Genomic DNA, 18,399 nt, shown 5'->3' on the forward strand with positions numbered 1-18,399 from the left:
TGGTATACTGCAGGAAAAGCGCGGCAGAGGCTATACAGATGTGGCTTATTCTCTCCTTCCTCTAAGTCCCATCTACTACCCATCCTTCCAGCTGGGTAGCGTTCAGTGTGCTATACTGGTCCTCCGAACTGCAAGGCTCCAAGCATCTTAACATTTCTTACATGTGTGTATATCCCTGGATTCTTTCACTGTGCCTACCACCATGGGAAGAAATCCCTGAATTGTTTGCAAAAGAGAGTGCTTAAGGATCTTAGGAAGGAAAGGCGGGTATGGGGTTCACAGCCCACTGCAACTGAATGGAATGGTTGAAAGTATGTGAGTCGGGCAGTGTTTTAAGATTCCCACGATGTCTCTGCTAAATGATCAAGTCTGGTATCCACTAACTTAGGCAATATTTTGGAGACGGACTCAAACAGGCCCACTAGGACACTCCTGAACTGCAGTTTTTAACCTAATCCTGGGGACACTTAGAAAGACAGGGTTCTCGCAGGTACCAGCAGTGAGTGCTTCAAAACTCAAGTAGATGTGCAGGCATTTGTTTCAAACAGACAGATAAGGGGGGTGGGAACAGGATATTAGATCACCGAGTTGGTAAAACAGGGTCTGCTGTCCGAGGAACCGTGATAAATTAGCATTTGGGCACTTGCTTGAGATTTCCTGGGGTGCCAGAAATCCTATGCAGGTATGTGATTTATCATCACAGACATAAGCGACTAACCACAAAATTACATATGGAAGCTCAGGTCTACAGCAAGTCTATTATTTACTGGAGCCAGAACTATCCAAGTTTCCTCTAAATCTTTTTTTTTTTTTTCAACACATTGAATGTGATTTTTTTTTCCTCCCCTCAAAACCACTATTTAACCTTGAGTGGGCTTTTCAAACAATTGAAAACTTTTCTTTTTTTTTCTTTTCCAGACTGTCCCTGAATTTTAGCAGAACTGAAGTTTTCATGCTGTGCATGCCCTGGATGCCCTGAAGCTGAGGAACACTTCAACCTTGAATGGGAACAAGGATTCTTGGGCATCCAGGAGACTCGAATTCCAATGAATTCCAACAGTAACTCTTCCCTTCCGTTAGTCAGGTCAGACAAGCAGAGTTCCTTAGAGATGTGGATATTATCGTTAATGTTTTCTGGTTTAGTTGCAGGGATGAAGAGCTTGATACCACGACAGGCCCCAATCCTAGTCCCAGTAATGTCCTTGGGGACATTAGCCAAAAGCAGTGTCTGGTGCTGCACAAGCCAACAAAGGCCCCAGGACACCAGCAGGGGACGGTCCACTGCAAAGGAAAGCCACAACCTGAGACAAACCCTTCTCACTGGGAAAATGATTAGACTCCATTTTAATGCTTAAAATTTGATCAAGCAAAAGGGGAGGTTAATTCAAAAGAAAAGTGATATGTGGCTGATGGAAGGATTCAGAAGAGGTGGTGATGATGGCTGTTCACAACGTGAATATAATCAATGTCACTGAACTGTATCCTTAATGTTATCAAAATGGCATATTTTAGGTTATATATTTACCACAGGGAACAAGTTTTAAAACAAAAACAAAAACAAAAAACAGTCAGCTATTCCTGAGAGCAGCAGAAATATATTGTCATTAACACATCATGACAGCTTCAGAGAAACAATGAACTCCATGACACTGAACAGTCACCCTGCACCAACACCCCAGGGCTGTGTTAACAGTCACAGTCCAGTCTGCTGGAGAAGTCATTCATAGGGTGACTGTCTGACCCCAGGATAATTAACCTGGTCTCGTGATCACCAACCAGTATCTCACCCATTTTGAAGATCCTCCAATGCCAGAGGATACTTCTCTCTTAACGTTTTACTCAACACAGTATCTGAGCAAAGGAGGAAGAGATAAAGACTGAATGAAACAAAGGAGCACAGTCAGTCCAAAGAGTGTATCTTTTTCAAAAGCCTAACAATTAAACTCACAAAGCAGTACATCTTCTCTTGTCCAAGTAGGAAAGTATCATTGTGAGGATAGTATAATGTACTGTACATAATAATCTATAAATGGTTTGTATTTGGATACTTTAGACTCTATTTATGTAAAACAAAGTTCTTAAATATAAATTTAATTAGTTTCAAATTTAGTCAGTTCTGATAGGGATCAGGATCAAAGTAGTTAACTTCTTATCCAACAATTATAAACATTCTTTCCTATGCTATGCTGTCCTGGATAGAGTATTATATCATCTATTTCTGATGATTTTATATTAGGGATTTTTACACTAATGGTGAAATTTTTAATGAACTGGAAATTAATTTATAAATTATATTTTATTCAAGTTCATATTTAAAAAGATATATTTTTCTGATATGCATGACTAAGGAATACTATGTAGTGAATCTAAATTAAAGATATATTTATTATGTGTAAAAGCATTAATTATTATAAATAGCTTTACAATATATCTATAGAAGATCTAGTTACCTGTCTTAAAGGTGCCTAGTTATTAACATGTTTATTGTGAAACTTAATTTATTATATAACTAGCATGGACTATAAACATACATGTATGTATATTATAGCTGATAAGCAAAATGTGTATAAATAATACTATACTATAACTTTAAACAAAGAACTAGAGGGGCTGAAGGGATGGCTCAGTGGTTAAGAGCACTGGCTGCTCTTCCAGACCTGGGTTCAATTCCCAGCACCCACATGGCAGTTCACACTTGTTTGTAGCTCCAGTTCCAGGGGGTCTGACACACTCACACAGAAATACATGCAGGCAAAACACCAATGTACATAAAATAAAAAGAAATCATTAAAAATTTTAAAAAAAGAACTAGAGAGCCTTGAGGCTATTTTTTAATCATTTATTTTATTTACTTTTTAAAGGATTTTTCATTTGTATTATACATACACACACACACACACACACACACACACACACATACACACACACACACACACACACACACACACACACACACACACATTATACACGCACACACTCATAGCTGTCTGGAAACTAGGCTGCTGGAAGGTTGGTCAGTGCCAGCTGTTTTCCTATTCCTTCTACAGTGAAGCTATGCTCCGTATTCATGGTACATTTTATGAAAATGAAACTTCTTATCTCTCCTTGGAGGTAATTAAGGCCCTTGAGACCAAGTCTTGAATTCACTTTGTACAAAGGGAATTTATCACTAAAAATTTACAAAGCTTCAAAATAAGTGTAAATGTGTCTTTGAGGCTGGCAAGAGCCACAATTTAGGATATAAAAACAACTCTTGTGGTATTCTTAATGGATTGGAAAAGCTCAATGGTCTGGCCAATATCCAAGTATGTGTAAACATCTATGTGTATATGTATACACACACATATATAATGTACACATGGCATAACATGATAAATAGACAGTTAACACTTTTGTAACATGCAAGAGTTGGTTACTCAATTAAAAAGCGGGAGACCATTGTTTTCATCAGACACCCTTTAAAACCCACAGTTGGTTAATGTAACATCCTATTATTAAGCAACTCTCACAGAAAGGGTATATGACACAGTAGAAAACAAGAAGGAAGAAAAAGTAGGGAAACCAGGTATGGGCCTTCCTTCCCATTTCACTATCCAGCTGAGTGACCACTAGCTAAGCATGATTCCACAGCTGTAAAATGAAGGGACAGAAGTAGATGTTCAGGGCCACATCAAGGTGTCTCTGCCTTTACTTTTAATGTAAAAACTAAGTTCACTTTAAAAGGGAAATAAAGACACAGGAAATTTCTCACATGCTATATTAGATGTTTATCTATATATAAGAGACAGGTGTCAAACAAATTAAAAAAAAAAACCACTAAGGCAAAGAGAAACTTTAACTCACCAGATTCCATCTGTTACATTTGAATTCATGCATAATTGATTATCCATGACTGGTAAGTTCTTTTCTCAGTAGCCGACCAGTTTTCTAAACATTATGTATTAAATCACTACTAAAGTAGAAGGCATTTCAGAAACAGAAAGGCAGAATAAGAATATTTTAAATGAAAAATTACATGCTGGTTAATAATAATACAGCTGACCTATGTTTAAGGGAGAGAAATTTTAATCATGTGCATATTAAATATTAATAACCTATTCTGTTATTGTTATAATAAGGTTAAGTAGGCTTCACCATGCTTAAGGAAAGCAAGAGAAAGAGAAACACATAATAGTACAAAAGCTACAGAGACGGGACAGACCTAAGGAAAATGTGTCAATAATAAACAAGAGGAAATGAGAAAGAAGGAGAGGATGAAGGTGGAAGCTAATCTCTGTGTGTCATTATGACTGCCAGATACTGGCAAAGAAGCAGCATCCTTTTATTTCAATTTTAATCATTTCTGAATTTTAATACCCAGCTCCTTTTGTAATTCTCCTGGCATTCCCCATATGCCTCCATCCCAGCCAAAACACCAGTGTAAATTAAATGGCAGGCAACCACATCACTGATGTAGCCTTCCCAAAGACCCTACCAGGTGACCAAACGCAAAAGAAGGTAAGCCTACCTTACATCCCTCAGGACCTCCAAACAATTAACTGTCTCAGTGTCTGCTACTTTCTTCAATTTTGAAAAGGACAGTGGTTAGGGATGCTACAGAGAGAATCGTTTAAAAAAAAAATCAAGCAAGCCAGTGGTAATACAATAATCAGTGACCATCAGGGCCTGGAAAAATGAGTTTGCTCTCACTGGCACTAAGGAGCATCACATGATTATTTAATTACAGCTCTAATTTTTGTCTCGTGGATGGCAACATATCAACAATTAATAGGGCAGATAGAGGAGAGTGTGTTTTAAAGAGACAGAATGTGTGTGATAACACTATAGGTCACACAGCAGTTTACCACTTAAAGAATATTTTCTTGTGTGTAACTTAATAGGAATGCCTTGCAAATAGTCCCACACATGCTTTCAAAATATAATAAAATTTTTGAAAGAAGTGTCCTTTTTCGATAATATTCAAAGCATGCCCGTAACCTTTCCAAAAGTTAACGTCCAGCTAATGAGCCTTCTAGTTGACTCTGGGTTAAGTTTTAAGGAATAGAAGGAAATTCTCTCATATAAATACCCGAATCCTATTGTTGGTAAATGAGGTACATAACTACAGTTCTTTGTCTTCATGCATTCATCATGGCTGACATCTACTTAATGGGGTCCTGAGAAAATATCACTGTAGTTGGAAAGAGGCGGTGGAGACAAGTAAGCCTCGTGCCACTCATCCACACTATGCTGGGCTCTGGAATATCAGCTAGACCCAACATGGTGGCCCAGCAGCAAATTCAGGGCAGTGCTTTGGGTTGATTCTGGTGAAATTTGTTATCACAGCCTAACATCAAGGGACCGTGAACCTAAACAGAGACTTAACATAATCCTAAAGGAAAGATGGGAAGGATAAAACAGAAACTCTAGTACTTCTGTCCAAAACACAACAGAATACATACTTAAAGAAGAACAACATTCCATAATCTACAAAACTGGGATCATGGGAGGACTAGATGCTCATATAACCTCAACAATAGCACAATAGAACGAAACGTCTCTTTACTCCATGAATCTTTATCAACATGAATTATATTTAATATTTACCCAATTATTAATTTTGCTTTCCTTAAATGAGTGCTTATTATATGTAAGACAGAGAACACTAACTGTTCAGTCTCTCCTATTTTATCTGTTACAGAAAGGTAGCTTAACTTAATTCCTTTTTGTAGTTTAATACCTTGTATGATAACAAATAACTACAGTATATACAAACTTGTCAAAGTAGAAATGCTCCTAATTTTTAAATGCTATATTAGGAAGTTACAAAATCTACAAATTCATCAAGGGAATTGTTAACCAATCCATGGGAAATGTTTAGATATTAAAACTCTGTGGTTTCTGTCACTTAACTGCTGTGACAGAAGCCATAGCTTGAACCTAGATTTGAGATTTAGACAATAAAATCATCACTGTGGTCAGCTGTTCAAATGTATTTTAAATATTGGGTTACATGGAATTGAGAATAATATAAAGGGCATTGACTATAATGATTCCACAAAAATATTTATCAGGCTAAATCAACTCAATAAGCAAGCTTCCGCTTGTCTGTGTTGGCCAAAGTCATCGGGAAACAAGGAAATGTGGGCATCTCAAAATACAGGATGGAAAAGCTGAAACTGTAGTGTGCGCAGTAACTGTATCCAATGGCAGGAGCAGAAGCCACGGAGCCAATGCTAACAGAAAAAAAGGAAAAGCAAAGGCACTCCACTGCTTGCAGAAGTTTTAAAATTAGAGTATTTTAGTGAAAACCTCTGATGATTCTTGACCAAAAATGTGACTCCATACATTCGAAAAGATATTTTTCAAGAATCTAGCATGCAGCAGCTTGTATCCAAGAGTATACATCATTCTTTCTTAACATGGTTGTTAATATACAGTTAACGTGTCTCAGAAAAAGGCTGTAATTAACTGTCTACTGCTCTAATAACACTAATAAGCATACAGTATGATTAAAATACAATGACTCCATACACACTAAGGCTGTCATTTTTAAACTTTTAAGATAATGTTCTAAATTGTTTCTTAGTCCTCTTAAACCATCAAAAAAGTAGCTCGCCTCTCAGAGTTTTGGAAGCATAGTTATTAAAACAGGGTTCCTGCCTCCCACAGACTAGGGAACTCTTCTACCATTAAGCAAGGCATCTATTGTTTCACTTAGGTTATTTAGTGGATTCTACAGAATCTTTTAAAATGTAATATGGTAAGCATTTGTATTTTGTCCTTCATTCATTGGTAAAATGTTTTCTTGGAGAAGGACTGGCTTGCTAAATATCAAGAATCACATAGAATTAATTGTTGTTGATCGCCAATGATTCCCATTGTCTGGTTCACTGGAATAGGAAAACCCGATTGCATTCAACATCAAACAGCTAATTATTGCAACAATATACTCAAGGATACCTTCATTTCAAAAAATATCTGCATACAATGACTGTTATTTTATTTATAAAAGTATTACAATAAAATATTTATAACATAAAACTTGTTTTACCTTAAAGTCCTTACTATACTAAACATTAAAAGGCCAAACTGTCATTTACACCTTTTTAACAGCACATCATAAACCACTGAGTAAGATTACAGAGGACTCTCGAGCCATCAGCTCTGGCTTCCAGGAAAACTGCATCTGAAGAATTCCCCACTACACAGATGACACACTGTCTTTTCTTTAAACACCTCAAGGAATGAAGGACTAAGAATTTCCCTCGTGGAGACTACTAGCATATTTTACCCCTCAACAATGAATACCCACTGAGAAACTGTCCTTGGCTCCTGGTCTCAAATCATCATGAGAAAAAAGCAATATCCCACAGAGACAAACGCCCTTCAAAGCCTGTCAGTCTCTGTGGCTGCAACCCTGATTCTCCACATGGAGCTGAGTTCCTGGAGTAACTTTTCTGACACTTACCCTCTCAAATACCAGAGGTTGATCTCCAAAGGTAGCCCTAGAAGAAGGGTCTTTGATGGGGTGACAGTGCTGAAGTTCTCTCTGGCACACTAGCAAGGCAGGCACATCTCAAATGAGGTGGTAACCAGTTGCCTGGGAAGCAGCTGGACCATGTCTGCAGATCTGAGGGTGCGCCACAAATCAGGTCACAGCTCTGAGTAGAGTCCACCCCCTTCATCTGGGTACAACGCCCTCTACTTCCGGCACACCTGGGTGGGGGGAGAGAAGGGAGCAGCGGAGGGAGGCTGGCTTAGATCCACAGGCATTCTAGTAAAGTCACAACCAGGTGGAGCCAGACATCTACCTCTTGTGCATGGGTTTCACCCTTATTACTGGGTGATGCACCCCTAGATACTCAAAAATAAGTGTCTCTAAAATGAGTGATGGGTAAAATAAAACAATATACACTTAAATGTTTTATCCATCATGATCTTCCCTCCCCAGAAACAGAACAGACTCTGAATGTTTGATTACAAGCTACTTCTCCACCAAATGTCAAGTAACTGCACCAAATAAATTCCAGCAGAAAGTAGTGGTATAAATCCTGGGATATCAGTTAACTGCTTTTCATCCCTCAGAACTGAACTAGATCCCTGACTAACTGAGTCACATCCTTGGAAGTCCACTGAAGGAGGTGGTTAGAATTACTATTACAAGCCTTCAGACAGCAACAACTGTGCAAGTGATACAGAATGACTTGAAGGAATAAAAATAGGCCAATATGCTAGAGAAACGCTCTACTACTAAACCTCACCCAGAATACATATACACACAATCTGTATCTATTTACTCTAAAATGAAATATCTGATCTTTAAAAAGACTAAAAAAAAAATAAACAGCAAAAGGTACCGTTGGCATAAGATCAAAAGTACAAAATAATGTGTGTTAATGTGTTGATCACACTATGAAGACATCAAGTTTAAATAGACTCACCATTGAGAACAGCAGTTAGCAATGATATATAAATTACCATAGGAGATGCTTTTTCTTTGGGAGAGTGGAGGGAAGGAGCCTTGTGTAACAGATTTGATTCACATGCTTGCTGTATTAAGACCATATTCTGTACTGATGTCAGTAGAGAATGTGGTTAGAGATTGACAACTATACAGGCAATAAGCTCGAGAGATCCTTAGACAATTTAAACAACAATAAGCCATTTCTCGAGTTAGTCATGAGTTTGGGCATTCAACTTTAGCAGGATGTTGAGGTTTCAGGGGAACGAAGTTAAATATATTCAGTATTATAAAATAAAAGTGGCAACAACCCTTATTTTGAGGATGGCAGATTAACAACAAGAAAAATAAGAAGGCAAGAGTATGTCTAGAGGGGAGCTAAGAAGCAACCACTCAACCAGGAAGCCCTACTTTATAGGCCTGTTTGCAGAACTCCATTAAAAACTGAAACATTCTGTCCAAGAACTGGAGAGGAAGAGCCCGTATCACAGGCGTGATCTAAGAATCAGATAGTTTGATCTATTTGGAACTTTGTAGAAAGTTAATTTAGTAAATACATACTTGAATGTGCTTGAACACATCTGTCCAGGGGATGCCTCAGGATGACTGTGCTCAGTGGCATGCCAGCACGCTGGGAGTTTGACGCCGCAGTGGGAGTGCAAAGGAAAAGTGTCCAACATTCCTCCCAGCTAGTTTTCACATGGCAGAAATGAGAAGATGGAATGACTCTTCTTTAAAGTTTTGCTACCAGAGAATGGGAAGAAAAACTGCTCTCGACCCTTTCCTCTCAACCAGGAAGAGTGTGAATCCCTGGGTTACAGCCCAGGTAGATATTAAAATAGAGACAGAGCCGTTATTTAGTGGTGACAGGAATATAAATACGTGCACTAACCTATAAACTGGTATTTACTTCAGGAAGGTAAGTAATATTTTTCCTCTGATTGCTGAGCTGTCAGTTTAATGCAGCGTAAATAAACAGTAGGTGCCTGCTAGCTCTAAGTGGGAAGTGCTCACTGCACACGAGGAGCAGATTACTGAAGCCTGGTGCTCATCATGCTGAAACATAACTTTCACTTTACCAGAAAATATACCCTACTGTGGGTTATTTTTCGTGCCTGATCTATTAATTAACTTAACTCTATTCTGCCAAAATGTAAATTAATTTGTAAAAAAAATCACCACAGAGTTTTGGAATATGAAAACCAAATCAATTTCAAAAGCAAATACTAAAAATGAATGCTTCATATAATAAGCACAAGCTATTTAAAGACAAAAAGGATAAAGAACATATTTAAATAACAGAACTGAATAACCTGAGTTATTTACTTTACTCAAAATCTTCCCCTGCTAATTAAAAGCAACTGGCACCTCTAATATTCTATCACCTTATGCTAGTGTGGTCTTTTCCATATACATGCATAGTTTGCTCTCTGAAATGTCTAAAGGGAAACCATTTATAGGAACTAAGCTGCAGTCTCTTATTTCCATAGGAAGAGCTCCGATTACACCAGAGAGAACAGCTAGGTCGGAAGGCCCTTCCTAGCAGCATTTGTGTACAATGTGGTTTTCTTTCTATTTTATGTACGACACAAAGCTACGGCAATACATACCAACTGATTTTCCCTTCTATATATAGGTGCTGAGAAAAATATTTTGTGGCATCATTTTAAATGAGAATTCATCTACAAAGTGTAAAAGGGCACTTGGCAAGGTCTTCCATGTAAAACATGAACGCAATTCTGATATCCAATCAATAATTTGCAAAGGAAAAAAAGAGGTTTTTTTTTAAAGATAGAATATTTTTGCATTCAACTATAATGTCTAGACATAATTAGAAGATTGATTTAGTCATATGCATTTATGTACTTCATCAGTTCCAAGTACTAATATAATATTAATTGCAATCATCCAAGATAACATGTATGGAAGAAATGATGTGTTTATAAGCAAGGCCTATCTATGTATGTCCTGTTTGGAAATTTACAGAGCAGGTGAAAACCACTGGAGTGCTTTAGAGAGCCTCTGTTATATACCCATGTTGTGTTTAGCTTAACACTGTTTGTAACCAAAAGATTTCTACAATAATGAGGAACAGGTGCCTGTCACCTGACCTTTTAGGCCTAATTTACAACTCACAACCTGTCACATGAAAAAATAAGTGAAATTCCCTTCTAGATTTTCAGACCTCGCTAGTTTAATGTGTTTCTCAGCCATCACTCTGCAGCAGCATCTTGTTCAGTCACAGGTTCATATAGCTGGCAACAGACTTCTTTGCAGAATAAACTAATATTCATTTTGTTGTTGCTCTTGTTTAAGATGCCGGGAGACAAAGGAACTACTTTTGTAGATCATCAACCAAAGAAGAATATATTAATTTATTACAAGTGAACAAAAGACATTCCTGTTGAATACTTTTACATACAAAGAACTATTATTTATTACATATTTCAGCTTGTGGGAAAGTAAGGAATGCATTGATTCTGGAAATAGCTATGTGGATTTGGGAAGTTCTCTAGGTCTTTATCATTGTTCTCCCCTACCTCGCATACATTTAAAGAAGCTGTTACTTCAGGGAGGAAATCCCTATTTGTTCTTTTTTCATCCATCATCTATATTCATTATTCAGAAAGGAAAACAAAATTGAGCAGTGATTTTATTTCTCTTGCATAACCTTGTTACATGTAGCCATATTCAAATTTAACAATGCTTTGTATTTTATTGCTACTGTTTACATATTATGTATTACATATGACTGAACAATTCTACATTTAAAATATTGTTTCCATTAGAAAAAAATGAACTAATAAGTGTCAAATGGAGATGAAGAATAAACATACTTGGTATATTTATAAGATGGGATCATTTAAAATGCACACAAATAGGATGAATATTTTGCTACTGTTACATGTTATATAGTTTGCACACTGCTTAAAGTGTATTTATTTAACAATGCCCTTAACCAAGTTAATTAAAGTATTTCTGCCTGGTGACTGTGTTAAAGCTTGGGAGGTAGTGAATGATGCTGCCAGTTACTTCTGCTAAGTTAAGTTGAAATTAAGCACTTATTATAACCTTTCCTAACAATGTGAGAAAGACTGAGTAAATATATTAAATTTGTTTCACAACAGATGCTTGGGTTGTTAATATTTAAGATGCCTATTCATGCTATTCCTGTCTGCACATTTGTCAAAAATGTAAGCTTGAATGCTAATGTTTGCCAGCAGACTGGAGCAGCCAGTCTATGCACTTACTACTGTTCTACTAAAATAACATGCCATAGAAATAGAGAACCGCTGCTAAGTCATACCACAAGTTCTACATGGGAGATTCATAAAGGTTTTTAGAACCAACACCTCGACCCTGGCTTTCCTCGGACTTAAAAATATGGTCATGATTTATTTATTTATTTATTTATTTATTTATTTATTTATTTATTTATTTATTTATTCACTTATTGCAGGGGAATCTGACTACAGAATAAATCTCACTCTTTCAGAAAATCCACTTTGGATAAGGTGTAAATTTAAGCAAAGTTTGGAAGGCTGAGCTACTGTCAGCAGCCCAAACACTGTAAATTCCAGGTACTACTTAAGGACAAAACCTGACTCCTAGCAGACAGAGACCCTGACTCTTGCTCAATCATCCCCTCCTCTGTCTTCTTGGGAAAGTCTGGTGCTCTGGCCTCCAAGGATACAAACATGGAACCCCAGGCAATCAATCGCGAGCAGATAGGGTCTCTCCAGGGAACTAGATGTCTTCCCTGTCCCTATGCCCAAGTGAAATCCAAGTCGTAACCCTGGGACTATGGTATGCCTCAGAGAAAGTTCTCCCAGGAAGGGCATAGCGATCAAAGTTGTCAACCGGGCATTTTGAGAGATGACCCCGTGGTTGACATTTTAAGTACAATCTAGCCCTGGTGGAGGCCAGGGTCAAAACCTACCCTGAGCTCTACGCTGCTCCCCCTCTCTCAGTGTTCTGGGGTCATCCCAGAAGGGACTTCTTTAGCGCCTTTTGCCCGGTACACGCACGTGTCACTCTCCGTACCTGTCACCTGCCTCCTCAGTTCCTCGCACCGGCTCTCCAATCCCAGTTCGGCTGCCCTGCAAGCTCTGCAATGGAGGAGCACTGGAAAAGGCCGCTTCTCTCTAGTGTGGAACTTAACAGGGAACCGAGGAGTTGACCCCAGTGCTGCACCTGTGCGGCCAAAACCCCAACTAAGACAGCACGCATGCCTCCCAGCCTTCCGCCCAAGCCCAAGCCCAAATCACCCTCCAGGGCCGACCGGCGATCGCCAGCGAGGGCTCTACAAGCGCTGTACTTCGGCTCTCAAACTCTGGGATCCAACTTGAGCGCCCAGCGCCCGAGTGGCTCCCGGGATAGAGAAGTTGCCACAAACTTCCCGGGCCCCTCTCCATCGCCTCCCGCCACCAGCCAAGCAGTGCTGGTCGGGATAGGACAGGGGGAGATGGACCAGGATAGGATGCTAAGTGGACTCCAGATCCAGAGCGCGACCTTTCCACTCCACCCGGCACCTCGCCGCCTTCCCGGCACCAGGGCTCACGAAGCGGCTCCCTTTCCCCGCTCGCCCGCTTACGGCTTCCCCCCTCCGCCTTTCTCCTCTAAAGAGGGCCGCCCCCACGACCTGAACGAAAGTGTCCAACTAGAGTCTGCCAGGCAGGTGTGCGAGAGAAGCAGGACACCAGGAAAGTACGCATCCCGGCCATGTCCCTCACTTCACCAGCCCAGTCCTCCCGAGTGCCTGCGCGCGCGCGAGAAGGGCCAGCAAGACCCCGGCTCGCAAGGGGCGCAAAGCCGCCCCAGCCGGGGCCGCGGAGAAGTTTGGATCGGTTCCGCATCCTCAGAAAACGGAGGCGAGTGGAGCAAGAGACCCAGAGCGTGAGCAGCACCGGCAGGGAGCAAAGGAGCGGGACTCACTCAGGCGTGGAACCGGGGCAGCGCGGGCCAGCGGTGCGGGCCGAGGCCGGGTCGGCTCCCTGCGCTAGCGCGCCGGGCGGCGGACTTCCCGGGCGGCGGCTGCGGCTGCTGCCACCTCCCCGCCTCCGAGCTGCGGCCGCCGCGGAAGTTAATGGCAACTTGACTTCAAGTTGTCTTCTCTCCCCATCCGAAGTGGGCGTTTAAAGGGGGCAGAGCGCGGCGAGCAGCGAGCGGGGAGCGCGCGGGGCCGAGGGGGAAGGGAAGGGGCGGGGGCGGGGCGGGGCGCGGGAGGGGGCGCGGGAGCCGCTCGGAGCCCGCAGTGTACAAGGCTGAGCGGGCGATCGGGGCGCCCCCCCCAAGAGTCCCCCACCGCTGCCTGGGGGGCGCGCATGCGAGGCGCGCCGCGCACTCGTCGCTCGCCCGCGTGGGGGGCTCGCGGACCCCGCAGCGGGAGCGACCGGGCCGGGCCTGCCTCCCCCGCGCCGGCGGCCGCTTCTCCCCCTGGCGGCGGGATCCTGGGCGGCCGGTGGCTCCGAGAGCGCGCAGTGGAGCCCGAGCCGAGCCGAGCCCGAGCCACCGCGGCCGCCACATCCCCGCTCGCCGCCCGGGTGCGGGGTCTCTGCGGGAGAGCGGCCCTGAGCGCCGCCAGGGTAAGTGTGGGCGCACCCCGGAGCCCCACCGCCCGGGCCCTCACCTGCACTGCCCTGGCCGCGCACCCTGTCGCCCGCTGCTTCCTCTTGTCGTTGTTTGCCTGGGCTTTGGGGGTGCGGAGCGGGGCACTGGTGTGTGTGCCAGCGGAGGAGGAAGTCAGGTGAGAGGCCCTGAGCACCCACCCCCCAAGCCAGCCTGTGTGGGGTGTGTCGCTCCCCAGTAGGGGCACGCGGGCCAAGTTTTCCCCCCTCTTCAGTGTTTGATGGAGATCTTTCCTAGAGGGGGCCTCCCTTCAAACTGATGGGCTCTCCCTTCTTTCCATCCTCTTCTCTCTGGATATCCCAGTCCTGGAGCTCCGCACCCCTAGTGAGGAGCACGTAGCGGACGGAGGATGAGGGGGCCTTTTGCAGACCCCCTTCTCCGACCCAGCCGTTTGTATTAGTGCCATTTTTCGGTCGGCAGCTGTAGGTCGATGCAACTCACCAGAACGAGATGTTTAAGCTGATGTCTGAATCATCTCTGCCACCACCCACCCAAAAGATGGGGCAAAGGGGTCAAGAAATGCGGATTTCATAGGAAGAGAGGCAGGGCCCAGGGACCTTTCCAAGCGGAGAAAATCCAAAGAGCTCTGAAAGATCAAACTAGCTGGAGGCTCGGGACCCCCGAGCTAAGGAGAAACTGGACTCTGTTAACTTTAGCCCACTCCTCTGCCACTCCTCCCACCCCCCAGTTCTAAAGCAGCTATCAACTAACAGGTCTTTTGTTTCCTGTTGTGTCGCCTTTGGGAAATTTGCATTGAATATGACGACAGAAAATTACTACTGTTTACTCAAAGTTAAGGGGGTTGCAGAACGAAAACAGTTTTTACTTTTCTCTTTGTGTGTTTGGCAAGGAGTGGAGCTGTTAGGTTCGTGGCAGGAATTGCAGAAGCTCAGTTGTAAAAATAAGGACTGTAGAACTGCCTGGGTCTGTTTTTAGCAGCTGCACTTTCTTGAGTTCTTTCACATAAGGCTTGCTCTCTCATTAAGTCCCCATAAATAATTGTATGTGGAGCGAAGGCAGTTAGGGCGGCGGGACTGAGATTGCTAGGAGTTCCAACCCTCCAGCGCAGAGCTGTTTGCAGGGAAGTTCCTGGAAAATGACTGTGGGCTGAGAATTCAGTTTTTCCTAAAAGCTCTGTCAGGTCCTCTTCTGTCGGTTGCCTGTGAATCAAGCACGACACGGTGGGTGACTAGCGATTTGAACCTTGGTAGCAAACACTTCAATGGTGCTGTTTTTTGTGAGGTCATTCTAAATGAAGCAAAATGACATGGTTCCGGCTTCTTCCTGAGAGCCCCCTCCCCTGTCTATGCGTGAATTCCCTGGAATTCTCCAGTCTTTTTTCAGCTGATCATCATTTTATGCAAGAGACCATCCCAAAGACACAGGATATAAACAATTATGAACTGGTTTGTTCATCTGGGAATCTACACCCCCGCCCCGGACAAAGAGCCCCCTGGAAACTAAAGCCAATAGCTACCAGTGATTGCAGTGGGCAAAACAATGTAAAACGTGAGTTTCCCGTCGTGGCTCACTTTCTTTCCCTACACGTCCTGGGTGACATCAGATTTTCTTGCCTTTATTTGCCAAGATGCTGAATTGCCAGTGTCTTCACTGAGGACAGCAGGATAGGAGTGGAGGCCCCAAAACACGCTCAGCCTCTGCTGATTATTATTATGGAAGCCTGAAGTGATGCTTAACAGAAATTTGAGATTCAAAAATATATGAACTTTTTTCTTTTTTATACATTCATATCTTTACCTAGTAGTTCAGATTATCTGCTAAGCCTCATAATTTAGGATAAGATCTCTCCTGACTTAAAGCAAGAGGGCATGTTGCTCCCAACATTCCAAATTTCCTTTTCTTCCATCCCTAACTCTGTACAGGCAGAGTCTAGGCTCTCTCAGTGTAAAGACACCCTCACCAAGGTGCCATATACTCACACAGAACCATACACACATGCACAAACACAGGAATGCACACACACAAATCTTTTTTTAAAAAATGACCAGATCTAAGGTATTTTTTATAGCAGCCGGTCTGAAGTGCTGTAATTGTTTAAAGATATTTTAATCATCGTATTCTATGCATGTGGGTCTTTTGCCTACATGTATGTCTGTACACCATCTACATGCTGGTGGAGGCCAGAAAAGGGTGTCTGTATGGGATCCCCTGAAGTTACAGATGGTTGGTTGTGAGCTGTCATGTGGGTACTGGGAATGAACCAGAGTCTTTTAGAAGACAGACACTATTCTAAAGCAATGAATAGCCCCCATTAAATTTTTCTAACAAATCCAAATGTAATGTAAGTAGTTGAACAACAAATAAATCTGAAACATGACAAAAGATAAATAATAGTAGTTAGTATCAGTAGCCACACTAATTATTTCAGAGAAGAGATAGTACACTATGGCCTTCTATACAACATACAAGGAGTGGGCTAAAGCGACATTGGCTTTCGTTAGTGGGAAAATAACAGGAGACTGTGAGAAGATGACTACATGGGTCTGTCAGTGAAAGCTCTGAAGCAAGGGGAGAGACTTCTTCCCCTCCCCGACCCTGTGCAACCCTGAGCATGCCTGGTCTCTGAAACAGAGGAAACTGGGCCCCTGAGCTGACATGGTGGGTAGAGGTGTTTGCCACCAAACCTGCCCACTGACTGTGGTCCCCAGGTCCAAGATGGTGGAAGGAGAGAACCAACTCCTGAAAGTTGTCCTCTGACCTCTCTCTCCACGGGAACACACCCACCCACACAACACACAAATGTAACTTTAAAATTTGTTTCTTAGGAAAAGAAAATAAAGGCTGAGGATCTGGATTAGAAGTTATTTTTATTGCTAATTCATCCCATCAAACCTTCAGAGATCATTTATTCAGAAGACTTAAGTGGATACCCTCATAATGAATTTGGGGTTCAGAGCTTGCCACAGAATAGAGTTCAGTTCAATTCCCACAGTGTTTACTATGGGGATTTTCAAAGTCATTCATTCTGTCTTTGTGTACTTTACTTTTTCTTTCTCAAGCTGTACAGAATTGGTGCTCTTGACACTCACAATCAATATTTATAGTCTGGTGTTTGTAACAGAACAGAGCAAATTCACCAGGATGGGCTTTTGGCTCGAGTAACAGTTCAGATTTCTAGTAGCCTGTGATCAGCCACAAGTGCTTCTCGGTCTTCTCACTCCAGGACATAAGCTGATGGAACAGTCACCAGCTTGAAAGTTTCATGTACTCCCCATTGTAACCCTAAAGAAATCCTCAAGTTGCTTTTGTGAGATTTTTTGCTACAGCAATCTGGGGGGTGGCATGCTGGCATTTGTGAGGTGACATACATCATTTGGGCTCAGCAGTATTCTACCAGGACTCCTGTGGCTCCAGGGAGTCATCACAAGGTAACTGTGGTGTTCAAGACAGATCCAAGGACTCCTGTTCTGCTTGTGACCCTTGCTCTGGTGGACTGCCAGCTGAACTGTCCTGTCTTGCCACTCTGTGGCCCAAATCTTCCATGTCCTGGGTAAGAATTGCCAGAACGGCACCAACTTATAGGGAGACACAATGTGACCCTTTCAGTGAGGAACAATCCCCACCAGAGTAAGTCAACCCCGTCAATTTTACATTAGTATTTTACACTGACTAATGTCACACATTTTCTTTTTTCTCAAGACTTGTTTTCCTGGCAAAGGTATGATAAAATAGTACTGTAATTAATATTTATCTAAAGATGTCATTATAGTTCAAAATCTGAACGTTGACCTTGAGCAATCACATCTCACATTGTTATTATCAAATGGTTTATATACCCTTGTAATACAAGAATATTTGTTCATTCACCATTTGCCCCACGTTTTCTTCATTCAATAAATATTCTTAAGTACCGAGTAGAAATCAGGAGCTCTGTTAGGAGTTGAGGATAAGGACATTAAGAGTTCTCTTCAAGAAGGTGTTTTCCTATTGGGCAGGAAAAAGCCCTTGCAATGCTAATAGAGGACCTGGGCCCATGGGAACCCCTGGGGTGAGCAAACATTCTAGCTGGAGGCATTGAAAAAAGTTCCCTGGAAGAACTGACAAGAGCTAAGTCTTGAGGCTAAGTGGGATTCCTTTAAGAACAAAAAGACAGGAAGGAAGGGTATCTGAAGCAGAGCCCAGTGTGGACACTAGCCCTTGTTGGGAACTGTGAGGAATTCAGTAAAGTTTGAAGCTCACTGAATATATGTAAAGACTGAACCCAAACTGGTCCACATTGTGAAGGGCTGTGCGTATGTTCTTTGGAGTTGGATCATTCCATATTCCTAGGACTGAAACTTTTTAATTTTCACCTGGTGAAGCATAAA

The 18,399-nt window shown here is 42.2% G+C and overlaps 2 protein-coding genes across 4 annotated transcripts in view; one reads left to right on the forward strand and one right to left on the reverse strand.

Moving 5' to 3' along the window:
* The window catches only part of Satb1 (SATB homeobox 1), a 95,940-nt gene extending 81,764 nt beyond the window's left edge, over positions 1–14,176 (reverse strand). The window contains exon 1 of one of the 3 annotated variants that reach the window (XM_052745622.1): positions 14,073–14,176. The gene's annotated coding sequence lies outside the window, so the exon portion shown is untranslated. Of the gene's footprint in view, positions 1–7,450; positions 7,604–13,378; positions 13,512–14,072 lie in introns of those variants that run through there. The other 2 variants (XM_052745620.1, XM_052745621.1) reach the window with 2 other exon arrangements.
* On the forward strand, positions 863–13,368 carry LOC128115057 (probable serine/threonine-protein kinase samkC). Its single transcript, XM_052745627.1, has 2 exons — positions 863–1,084; positions 10,760–13,368. The coding sequence occupies exon 2, from the start codon at positions 12,672–12,674 to the stop codon at positions 13,341–13,343; it is 672 nt and encodes a 223-aa protein (XP_052601587.1). The 5' UTR covers positions 863–1,084; positions 10,760–12,671; the 3' UTR covers positions 13,344–13,368.
* Positions 14,177–18,399: the final 4,223 nt, after the last annotated feature.

The sequence above is a fragment of the Peromyscus californicus genome, unplaced genomic scaffold (assembly GCF_007827085.1).
Source record: "Peromyscus californicus insignis strain IS unplaced genomic scaffold, ASM782708v3 Scaffold_19__1_contigs__length_69161282, whole genome shotgun sequence".
NCBI lineage: Eukaryota > Metazoa > Chordata > Mammalia > Rodentia > Cricetidae > Peromyscus > Peromyscus californicus.